We start from the raw sequence: 12,434 nt of genomic DNA on the forward strand, positions 1-12,434 counted from the left end.
CATCACACCCTAACTACGGAAGGTCATCAACATCTCCTTCGAAAAAGCGACATTCCGGGAAAGATGGAACACTCCAAAATCAACGCCCTCCATAAGAAGCCCAAGGCGGACCTCAAGGACTTCAAGAACTTCCGGCCCATCTCCCTGCTCCCGTTCCCGGCGAAGGTCATCGAGAAAATCTTCAACATGCAATTGGCCCGCCACCTTGAAGACAACAACATCTTGGACCCATCCCAGTCCGGATTCTGACGAAACCACAGCACCGAGACAGCCCTCATCGCCGCCACAGACGACATCACGTGCCAACTAGACAACAGCAAAACATCAGCCCTAATCATCCTGGACCTGTCAGCCGCCTTCGACATGGTCTGCCATCACACTCTAAAGACACGCCTCCAAGAAGCTGGAATCCAAGAGAAGGCCCTTGACTGGACTACGTCCTTCCTCTCCAGCAGAACCCGGAGTGTCCGCCTCCGACCCTTCCGATCCGAAGCCACCGACATCATCTGCTGCGTCCCCCATGGCTCATCCCTCAGCCCGATGCTGTTCAACATCTACATGGCCCCCCTCGCACAAGTGGCCCGCCATCACAACCTCAACATCATCTCCTATGCCGACGACACCCAGCCCATCCTCTCCCTCACCAAGGACCCACACATCGCCAAAACAAACCTCCACAAGGGAATGAGCAGCCGTCTGAAACTGAACTCAAAAAAGAGAGAGGTCCTCATCCTCGGAACCATCCACTCAGCCTGGGACGACTCCTGGTTACCGACCACACTGGGAACAGCACCGACTCACTCCAACCATGCACGCAACCTAGAATTCATCCCCGACTCTTCCCACTCCATGTGTAAGCAGGTCAACAGCGTCTCCTCCTCCTGCTACAACACCCTCCGCACACTCCACAGGATCTGCAAGTGGATCCCGACCGAAACAAGAAGAACGGTGACACAGGCCCTCGTCAGCAGCAGACTGGACCACGGCAACGCATTCTAAGCAGGAATCCCAGCCAAACAGCTACGATGACTACAACGCATCCAAAACGCCTCCGCCCGACTGATCGTCAACGTCCCCCACCGCAGCCACATCACCCCCCACCTGAGAGACCTACACTGGCTCCCCATCAACAAGAGGATCACCTTCAAGCTCCTCACCCACGCACACAAATCACTCCACAACGCCGGACCAGCCTACCTAAACAGCAGACTCAGCTTCTACAACCCCACCCACCGGCTCCGCTCCGCCAGCCTCGCCCTTGCCGCTGTCCCCCGCATTCAACTTACGACCTCCGGTGGCAAATCCTTCTCCTACCTCGCCGCAAATACCTGGAACATTCTCCCTACCGACCTACCGCAGACCCAAGACCTACTCGCCTTCAGAAGACTCCTCAAGACCTGGCTCTTCAAACATTAGCGACACCCCCCTCCCCTCAGCACCTTGAGACCCTCACGGGTAAGTAGCACGCTTTACAAGTACTCTGATTGATTGATTAATAATGATAGGCCATTTTTAGTTTTGGTCAGTGTCCTATATCACATGGTTACTTCCATTTTTAGTATTGCAGCCTCTTATATCCGTTCTGTGAATTCCCAATATTCTTTGTCATCAGAATTTTGAGTAGCCTACCACAAGGCTGTCTTGAGTTATTTAAACCTTGAGATTGTTTCTTTAGTGACCTCCAAAATATGTGTGCTACTGTTTGTTCCTTAATGTTTGTCGTATACTTTTCACTTCGATTCAGATTTCATGTCTAACATAGCACGCCTAATCTCTGGTTCAATCTATTGAACGGTACCTTACTGAAAGGATCTAAGACAATAGTTTTTTTTCTGATTTCTTGTGCATTGGAATCTAGTTTGATACCTTAGTAACTAATCAAAAGAATGTAATAAATATATAAATACATTTGAAATTTCACTAATTGCATCTTTGTCAGTTGGCCGCCAGGGGTAAGGTCCTGGAGTAGGATTATAATATATGGAAAAGTGCCAAGCAGAGATGCAAAGAATGGATCAGCAGTAAGCGGAATAAATGAAACTTATTTATAGATATAACTTATCAAAGGTGTGAGTAGCCTGAAAGGGTCTTACTGTAACATGCCTTTAAAGAAAATTGAGCATGTGTTTTCATCAGGATGCGCTACATTTATAAAGTAGCAAAAAAGATCCTGCAGGGGTAAATTGATATTTTCCCCCAAACAGTTCAACAACAGAGATGAGTTAAGTAAATTGCGTTCCTTTTAAATGAGGCCCCCTTGAGATCTGGATGGGGATGAGGCTTAAATCTTGAACACCTCTCTGTTGTTGAATCTTGAATACCTAGTGTAAGGACTTTGTTATTAGAAGTAGGACAAACAGCCTCTGAAAGTGATTTTAGATAAGAAAAAAGGGCAAATCCGTACCTGACAGGGCTTTGACACACTGCACCCCGCAGCCGAATAAGCAGCACTTCTCATGTGCCTCGCAGTCCGTGTCACTGCTGCACTGCGGTGGGGGGAGATAGCTGCACTTGTTCTCTTTTTCTGGATCAACTGGGCAAAATCCTGGGTTCTCTGTAACACAAATAGAGGCATGTGGAGGATGAAAAAAAAATGTGACTTTGAACATCTGCAGCAAGTCCAAGAAATATATGAAATTGTATGTGTGTGTGTGTGTGTGCGTGTGTGTGTGGGTGCGTGTGTGTGTGTGTGTGTATATATATGTGTATATATATATATATATATATATATATATATATATATATATATATATATATATATAATATATATATTATATATATATATATATATATATATATATATATATATATATATATATATATATATATATATATATATTACCTACTGGCGTCTCGCCAGTAGGTATATATAGTTAGGATTTTTTGTCTATGGGACTTTTGAAAATTCTATGTCTAATAACTTTGGCGTTTGTGGACGGAATCGGCTGAAATTTTCAGGAAAATGGCACATTTTGATTCTGAGCAGCCCCTGAAAATTTGGGGGGGTTTCGTCAAGGGGGGGCTGAGAAAAAAGGGGGGTCCCAAAACGCGTTTTTCCCATGTTAATTTCCATAGGGCCTTTGGCCTCACTTTTAGCTCGAACGGCTGAATGGATTTGCACGAAACTTGGCAAAATTGTAGGGACTGTTAGCCCGATGTGCCTTTGCTAGGTCTCAATATATGTGCTCCAGTGGATTTTGAGAAATTAACGTTCAAAACAAGATATATATCTGTAACAGCGCTCCGGGCTGCGCTCCGGTCCGCTTACTTTTCGCGAAACGGAACTTTGCGATGCGAAGCTGATTGGCTCCCCGGTGTCTGTCAACATTCTAAACAGTCCGGAGCGGCCGCCATCTTATATCTCGGTAGGATCGGGAGAGAAGAAGAGGTGAAAAACGAAGGGGGAATTTAATGAAAGGGGGCAAGGTATACCCCTCATGACCCCTAGGAATGTTGTTGGGGTTATTAAAGGGTCCCGTGGGGAAAATAAAAAAATAAAAAAATTTCACGGTAGAAGCGCTTCACGGGCCGCGAACTGGGCCGCAAACTGGTAGCGAAACAGGAATTCGCCATTTTGTGCTTCGTTTTAATTAAATTACTAGGTATAAGGGGGTGCGGGAGACGTATCCTAATCCCTTATGTTTTCTGAGGGTGGCTGAGGAGGCTCATATATGTTGATACATGTCTTCCTGCGGCTGTGCGTGAGCTTTTTTTTTTTTTGTTGCTGCGTGACGTCTGTTAACGTTCGATTCGATGGAAATCAGGAAGTGTTGACCGCCAATTTGTCAGTGCGATAAAATATGTTGTTATAAATGAATCCTTATTGATAAACATTGTCTGCGCCATCTTGCCTTTTTTCCAATGCCACAATTATGTCGTGCACGGCAGCCATTTTAGATGCCAGGCCGGTCCCAGGCTATCACCTAGCCTTGCGGATGTAGTTTATGGCCCCAGCTGTAGAGAATCCAGACATGCCAACCCTGTCGATTCAGGCGTGAGACTACTGATTTCAGTGCTAGTCTCCCGCCTCCCGATTTCTGCAAGCAAAAACCCGGGGGCATATTACCAACAACTAGCGATAATTTTTGTCTCTAACTTGTTTAGAGACAAAAATTATCGCTGCACATCGGCGATTTTTATCGCAGATAAACCTTGCTATTAGCAAGGTTTATCGCAAATGCGATAAAAAACGGCCGCAATGCATGAATATCGCTGAAAAGTCAGCGATATTCATGCATTATCGAGCAAATGCTCTTAGCCATGTTATCCACCTCCCATTGGATAACATGGCTAAGAACTGCTCAGGTCAGATGTTAGCTTTTGGAGATATTCGCGCTTAGCGCGAATATCTCCAAAAGTTGGTAATAGGAGATAGCGATGTTAGGGACTGTTTCCAGTCGCTAACATCTTGGCACGCCCACTTTGCATGTCATTAGTGATAAATATCACTGACATGCAAAGCGGGGCCCAAGATGGTCGCTATCTCCTTTTAGCTGTCACTAACTGGTGTTAGCGACAGCTTGGTAATAGGGAGATAATTTTATCTCCGCTTTCTTGGCTTTTAAAGCCAAAAAAGCGGAGATAAACCCCCTTGATAATATGCCCCACGATTCCTCGGGGGTTTTAGCTGACAAGGCTTGGTATTGTGTTACGTGGTAATTTTTCCAGGAAACGTCAGAGGGTCGATGCAGGGGTTCTAGAAGGGGTGATAAACCATTTAATCCTCATGAACAAGCGCATGGTCTTTTAAAGATCTGTGAAGTACTCGGGCGGCGGTGTGTGTGTGTCCTCTTTCAGGAGCGGGCGGGGGGGGGGCACTGCCAGCAACTTGCCAGGCCAGGCAGTGTTCAACACTTGCATCACCCTTTCTCTGCCTGCTATTGCGCTCCATGCTTCGGAAAGGTAAGAAAAAGAACGTGCATTTGAGTTTGAAATGTCCGATCCTGTAGCAGTACACTTGCAAAGCCCACACATGACAATAACCCGATTCAAGGCCCCATTCACCCGATTTTTTAAAAATATATAGCACTGGGATTATAAAACTTTATTAACTTTTAAATATAACGAACGGAACAAAAACTGTAACAAACATTTAAACATTTTTGACAAAAAAAAGCAACAATGGTCAGAAGCTGTCTTTTGTGCGAATAGTCCCAAGGCAGCACAACGTGCTGAGTTCTGGACGGCACCCAGGTGATGTCACCTGGGTGCCGCACTGGTTTTTGGGATCCTACAATGCAGCTCAGAAAAACAGCGTGGGGCGTCCCGGGTGGTGCGGGGGGAGGCCTCGTCAGTAGCGGTCTGTTGTGCGAATAGTCCCAAGGCAGCAGAACGCGCTGAGATGTGGATGGCACCCAGGTGATGTCCAGTAAACTGCCGCACTGGTTTTGGTATCCTACAATGCTGCTCCGAAAATTGGCGTGGGGCGGCCCGGGGGGGGGGCGAGGGGGAGGCGGCGTGAACGGGCCTCCCCAGGTGGCGGCCATCCAGCTGAGTTGCGCCCGCTCTTGTGGCTACAGCGTCTCGCTCACCATGTAGTTGAGTTGCTCCCACTCTTGCAGTGCAGCGATAGGCGGCTGCCACAGGACTCTTAAAATGGCGGCCGGCTCTTCGGTTTTGGGCCTGGTCCACTAAAATGGCCCTGGGACACCTTGGAACTCGGACGCTTGCCTGCTAGGGCTTGGGCTCCATTCTCGAAAGCGTCCCCTCAGCCGTGAAGATTCTACAAAAGTCTTGGGGGCCCTCGACTCCTGCAGGCTTCCGGTGGGGAGCGGCTGCCATGATTGCTCGCGGAATGACCACGACGGAGCCACGAGATGGTGGTGCTCTCATGGTGACGCCAGCTTCAGTCTGAATCATCCAGAAACAAGGTGGGGCTTTCATCGTTTGGGAAAAAAAAATGTTCTAAACCAATGAAAAGTGTTATTTTTAGGTCATATGACCAAGCCTTCCATCTTTAGGAAACCAAAAGTAAAATGAACCAATGAAAAGTTTTATAAACAAGTCACATGACCTGTTATGCGGCATAGGGCTACAAAAAGCGTAGAAAATCCGTTGGCACGTGAGGCGGCGTCAGTAGCGGACCGGTGTGCGAATAGGCCGAAGGCAGCACAACGCGCCGAGATCCGGATGGCACCGAGTTAGTGTCCAGCAAGTTGCTGCACTGGTGTGGCTATCCTACAATGCTGTGCCGAAAGACGGCGTGTCCAGCTGAGTTCCGGTCACTTTTGCGGTACAGTGACTCGAACGCGCCGAGATCCGGATGGCACCGAGGTGGTGTCCAGCAAGTTGCCGCACTGGTGTGGCCATCCTACAATGCTGCGCCGAAAGTCAGCGTGGGGTGCCCCGTTGGCTTATGAGGTGATGTCAGTAGTGGACCGATGTGTGAATAGGTCGGAACCAGCACAAGGCGCCCTGCACTGTTGAGCCTTTTTCAATGCCTGTTTTTTGTTGTTTCCCCTCCATCAAAAACAAAAAAAAAATATAAAACTGTGCAAAAATACAAACAATTCAAAAAATGTTTAGAAAAGCAGTGCTTGTAAGACTGTCTGAAGCTCTTTTGCACCTGCTGCAGCTTCACTATTGCCCTGGTGTGGCCAAAGATCGCCCATGACATAGGCGGCCGGCTCCCGAGGTCCGTTGGAACTTTTTTTCTTTTCCTTTCTGCTTCTTGTCCCACAATCCGTTTCACCTGAAGACACGACCAGGTTCCTGAATGTGTGCAGGGGGACGCTATTGATTGAATGAAAATGGCGGCTTGACACAAAGCTGACTCAAGCGTTGCTGTTGATGCTATACAGACAAAAATTGGTTTTCAGTTTGTACATTCTTCAGGATTTTTTTTTCCATCCAAGGCTGATTGAGAGTTTGTAGAAAAATGGCTTCAGATTTTCCACATATTACTCTTCAACATTCTTCCTAAATGTAACAATGTGAGACTCACTAGGAAAACGGCTGTTTATCTTTCCTTTCAAAATGCTGCCAACAATATTTTCTGAATGGAAGACACCATCTTGTAGCATAAAGGGCCGAAAGGGGTTCTGGTCTGGCCGATTGTTGGTGGAGACATTTTGACTATATCTTGGACCTGCCCGGCCTCGCCCAAAATGGCGCCAGTATAAATGGGACTCGTAACTCCTTGTTGTGTACTGGTTGAACAACCTTGATATCACGAGATATGAATGCAGTTTTGATGCTCATGGCGGGCGGGGACGAGAATTGATTGAATATTTCTACATCCCTATTGATATTAAGTTCTGATGTGTTATTTATTACTGTACTATTGAAAGTTCGAATTAACGTCACCCATGGTACTTGCACGCAAATGTATATCTAGATAACTTTTTTGTAAGTGGCCCTGTCGTATTTTAATTACAAAATGTACGTCCACCGATTCCGCAACTGTTAGACATCTTAGTTCTTGCAACCTAATGGCTCGCTCGTTACGTTCCTCTATAATGTAAATGTCTCCTCATCATATACGATTTCAGTTTGCTCCGTGGCCGGCCCACGTGGTTATAGGCCCGTATTTGTATACTGACATTTTCACAATAAAGGTTTTTAAAACAAAACATGGTAGTAGTATTTACATTGGTAAAGTTTTTACTTTTAGTCACTGTTTTCGAATCAGTAAAAGGCAAGTGAAATAAAGCAGTCCAATTACATGACGGATAAAAGGTATAATATGTAGGAACGCAGTAAAGATAAATGGTCAAGGGCAGTTGTGTTTTCCACTCCTGCAACATAAAGTGATCGATAAGAATCTGATAATCAGGCGTATCGGCGACTAAGACAGCAGGCCGAGTCTCTTTTACTCAACGGCTCCGTCATGGAACGAAGAAACGCCCTTTTTCTCGAAAAAGGAATATATTTTACTTGCAGGACAGTTGTAAATTTTCCGGGAAAGTACATTAGCCTGGAATATTATAACATATATGTTTAAAAAAAAATGATGTTCGAAACCAATAAAAAGCGTAATTTTTAGGTCATATGACCAAGCTTTTCATCATTAAAATAACAAAAGTAAAATGAACCAATGAAAAGGTTTATTAACAAGTCACATGACCTGTTATGCTTACGTTACGCGCTGCGCGCCGCGCCCCGGATCACTTCCGGGTGCGCTAACGCGGCGTGTCATATAACGCATTACGCGACAACGTAGGTCAAGAATATAGTCAAAATGTCTCCACCAACCAGCGTTCGGAACACAACCCCTTTCAGCAGTCCAAAAAGTTCTGTTAAATGACAACAGAGGGGACAGGCAACAAGAACCATCAGTCAAAGAGGGGAGGGCAAGTTCTTCTCTACCGGGTCATGTTGGGGCGCTACCGGAACTGATCGAATTGGTAGTCTACAGTGTTTCTGGATGTTTCAGACTAAAGCTGGCGTCAGCATGAGAGCACTACCATCTCGTAGCTCCGTCGTGGCCATTCCACGAGCAGACATGGCAGCCGCTCCCCACCAGAAGCCTGCGGGAGTCGGGGGTCCCAAGACTTTTGTAGAATCTTCACGGCTGAGGGGACGCTTTCGAGAATGGGACCCAAGCCCTATCAGGGAAGCGTCCGAGTTCCAAGGTGTCCCAGGGCCATTTTAGTGGACCAGGCCCAAAACCGAAGAGCCGGCCGGCATTTTGAGAGTCCAGTGGCAGTCGCCTATCGCTGCACCGCAAGAGCGGGAGCAACTCAACTACATGGTGAGCGAGACGCTGTAGTCGCAAGAGCGGGCGGTAAACAGCTGAATGGCGGAAGAGGCACAGTGTAGCAAAAGCGGGCGGAATGGCAACTAAAACGGTAAAGGGGCGCCCCACTACAGCGTGTCTTCAGGTCAAACGGATTGTGGGACAAAGTCCAGAATAGAAGAGTCATCAAAAGGCAAAAAGTTCCGCCGGACCCCGGGAGCCGGCCGCCTATGTCGGGGGCGATCTCAGGCTACACCAGTGCTATAAGACTTGGGGAGGGGGTCGGAGCCAAGCGTCTTCTCCGAGTCCGTGCCATCACACCGCCCCTCGGGGGCCTCCGTCAAGCGGTTTAGGGAGGTACCATATAACATTGTTTTCAAATGCAGTCAGGTCCACAAACGACCCTCACTTACTTTGAGAATAGTGAAGCTGCAGTAGGTGGAAAGAAGCTTCAGACAGTCTTACAAGCACTGCTTTTCTAAACATTTTTTGATTTTTTTGTATTTTTGCACAGTTTTATATATTTTTTTTTGTTTTTGATGGAGGGGAAACAACAAAGCACAGGCATTGAAAAAGGCTCAAACTCAGAACTCTGAACTATGGCACCCAACATCCAGGACTTGCCATCCGGATCTTGGCGTCTTGTGCTGCTTCCGACCTATTCACACATCGGTCCACTACTGACATCATCTCATAAACCAACGTAATGTAAATAGTTATTTAATAAAATGTTTTACCCTGTTACTTTGCTGGTGTGTTGTCTATATTTTTAATATTTGCATAGGGTTTGTCGTTATTTTGGGCGGGGTGGGTGACGGAGCCGAGCTGTCTTGCAGCCCTCATGGTGTGGAGCTCAGTTCATCTCACTATTTTTGTATTTCTCATGAAGGGTTGTTCCTAATGTTTCTATTTTAGCGAGGTCAAAAAGAGATCCAATTAGTGGCCTACTGATTTTGCTCGATTACTTTTATTTTTTTACACGATTTTTCACGATTTTTCACTATCTGCAAAGACTAAACAGAGTATTGCGACTTTGTGCTTGTTTGTAAATAGAGAATGAACCAAAGAGAATCAATTGTAAAACAGTAAATGCTTGGATAACAATCAATCAAATGGAGAGACAAGCAGGCACGACGGATTACAACGGGGGTAAAGGCCTGCATTAACTACTCTTCACTATCTGCAAAGAGAGAGTACTACTAAGAGAAAAGAGGGGAGGGGGGCAGCGTTCAAAGCACATCAGCGTGCATAAACACGAAAAAGTTTTTACCTATCACGTACTTGACATTTTACAGCTTTTGATATTTGCTATTAAAAAACCAATGAAATTCACTGAAAAAACCATAGGTTATAGGCCATATATAGTTAGGAATTTGCATTTACAAAACCTTGAAAATTCACTGAAAAAACCATTGGTTATAGACCATATATAGTTAGGGATTAGCCTTTTCAAAACCTTATTTTACTCACACAAAACCATTGAAATTTCATATATAGTTAGTTCCACTAACTATATATCGCGCACCCGCAATCCACTGCTGATGATGTCACATATTACATCATTCATGACATGGTTAGTGACATCACTGATGACATCACTGATGACATCTCAAATGACATCACTGATGACATCTCAAATGACATCACTGATGACATCTCAAATGACATCACTGATAAAATCACTGATAACATCTCATTTGACATGACTGATCACATCACTGATGATATCATTCATGTGATAATACCATGAACCTCTTCAGACTCTAATATAACCTTAGATACAATCAGTGTAAACAGACAGTCACAGACTGTCACTCATCCATGGAGTTACTCACACACCTAGTCAGTTATGCAAAAACTCAATCACACCTCCATTTTCTCAACTATACAGTTATACACAACTTACTTATTCAAACATATACTAACACATATTTACTTTACTCTCTTATACAATCCCTGATACATGTTCACAATGATCCATACAGCCACTCACACATTCACTGGCTCTTATGCACAGTTATTTATATATGTCAACTCTCACATGTACTGTGTTTTACATATGTACTTACTTTGACATGTAGCACTGAGATATCCATTCACTCACTAATACACTCATGCACAGTCTACCGCCCATACAGCTGTTTCCACATGCACTTTTGAACCCATACATATAGTGAATCAACTACTCACACATCTATATACAGAGTCACACACCTCCCAGCCACCCATACACACACACTCAGTTTCCCATACAAATACTTGGACAACCAATGAATAACCCATACAGTTACTCATATAGCTACTGATCAACATATGCAGCAGTTTGTAGACAACAGATATAATGATGCACAAATTAAAACAGTTTAGTCACTAACCCATGCACTCAGTGAGACACATTTAATTACTCACTCATACAGTCAGTCATGCACCTACTAAATCCTTCATCCAGACACTTATACATCCACTCATTCTTCAATATGTAAGACATATTTTAACTTTACAGAAACATACAGTCACTGGATGTTGTCATCAGTGATGTCATCAGTGATGTCATTTGAGATGTCATCAGTGATGTCATCAGTGATGTCACTAACCATGTCATGAATGATGTAATATGTGACATCATCAGCAGTGGATTGTGGGTGCGCGATATATAGTTAGTGGAACTAACTATATATGAAATTTCAATGGTTTTGTGTGAGTAAAATAAGGTTTTGAAAAGGCTAATCCCTAACTATATATGGTCTATAACCAATGGTTTTTTCAGTGAATATATATATATATATATATATATATAGTAAAAGAAATGAGAAGGGACAGGGTAGGAATCCACTAATCACCTGACCTCTTGTGGTTGTCCCAGGGTCCCCAAAAACGTATTGGTGGGAGCCATGCTGGAGCAGTGGTGCCAGCCAAAATTTAAAAAACCAAAATGTGCGGGCTCCATCTCTTCTTTTGTAATAGGCTCCTGGATGGGGAAGGTTCCAGGGCCATTCCCACATGTAATTTATGTGGGGGTGCTGGAGCTCCACCCTCCTTAATAAATGTGGGGGTCCTACACGGCCCGACGCAGCTCTGGGGACCGCCACCTCCCCAGGGCACTATCAAAATATATATGCAATAGGTCTGCTGCTCCCCAGGAGTTGCCACCTCCCTGGGCAAGTCATATGAAATGAATGCAGCCCTCCTCACTACCATGGGGACTCCGCAGGATGACATAAAGCAATCTAGGGGGTCTGTCACAAATCCCTGGGGACCACCACCTACCCGGGGCAAAGATTTGCAATGGAGGAGGCGCGCCCTTCGCCTCGGGGAGCTTCTTATATGGCTATAGGGAACGCCACACCCGAGGGACGGCTCCTGCAATGTCACTAACTGCCCAGACCCAGGACATAGCTGTTTGCTGTGGCCTGGCAAGAGCTTTAACAGGTCTTAACAAGCCATAGCAAACACTCCGATTCCAGCAGGCGAGAGTGGAGAAATGATCTCACTTGCTGAAAGCGGAGCATGTGCCTGTTTCTCTGTCCTCTGTCAAGCTAGCAGGAAAACAAATGAGATGCTTTCAGACACATGGAGCTGAAAACAATGCTGGGTCCCGCAGGAAGCAGGGAGACGCCAGGTACAAGGAGGCCTTGAGACTCCCCTGCTGTCCCAATACAAACTTTGTTACCTAACGGTCACTAATCAGTGAAGTCTCTTGAGAAGTCATCAGTGATGTCCCTCAAGATTTCATTAGGGATGTCATAAGCGGTGCATT

General features: G+C 45.4%; 1 protein-coding gene across 5 annotated transcripts in view; it reads right to left on the bottom strand.

The window, feature by feature from the left end:
- The window catches only part of LOC147709688 (uncharacterized), a 180,222-nt gene that overhangs the window by 42,156 nt on the left and 125,632 nt on the right, over positions 1–12,434 (bottom strand). For all 5 annotated transcript variants that reach the window (XM_086928203.1, XM_086928202.1, XM_086928200.1 and 2 more), the window contains one exon: positions 2,405–2,554. In XM_086928203.1, coding sequence (XP_086784329.1) covers positions 2,405–2,554 — 150 coding nt within the window. The remainder of the gene's footprint in view (positions 1–2,404; positions 2,555–12,434) is intronic.

This window comes from Lissotriton vulgaris, chromosome 6 (assembly GCF_964263255.1).
Source record: "Lissotriton vulgaris chromosome 6, aLisVul1.2, whole genome shotgun sequence".
Lineage (NCBI taxonomy): Eukaryota > Metazoa > Chordata > Amphibia > Caudata > Salamandridae > Lissotriton > Lissotriton vulgaris.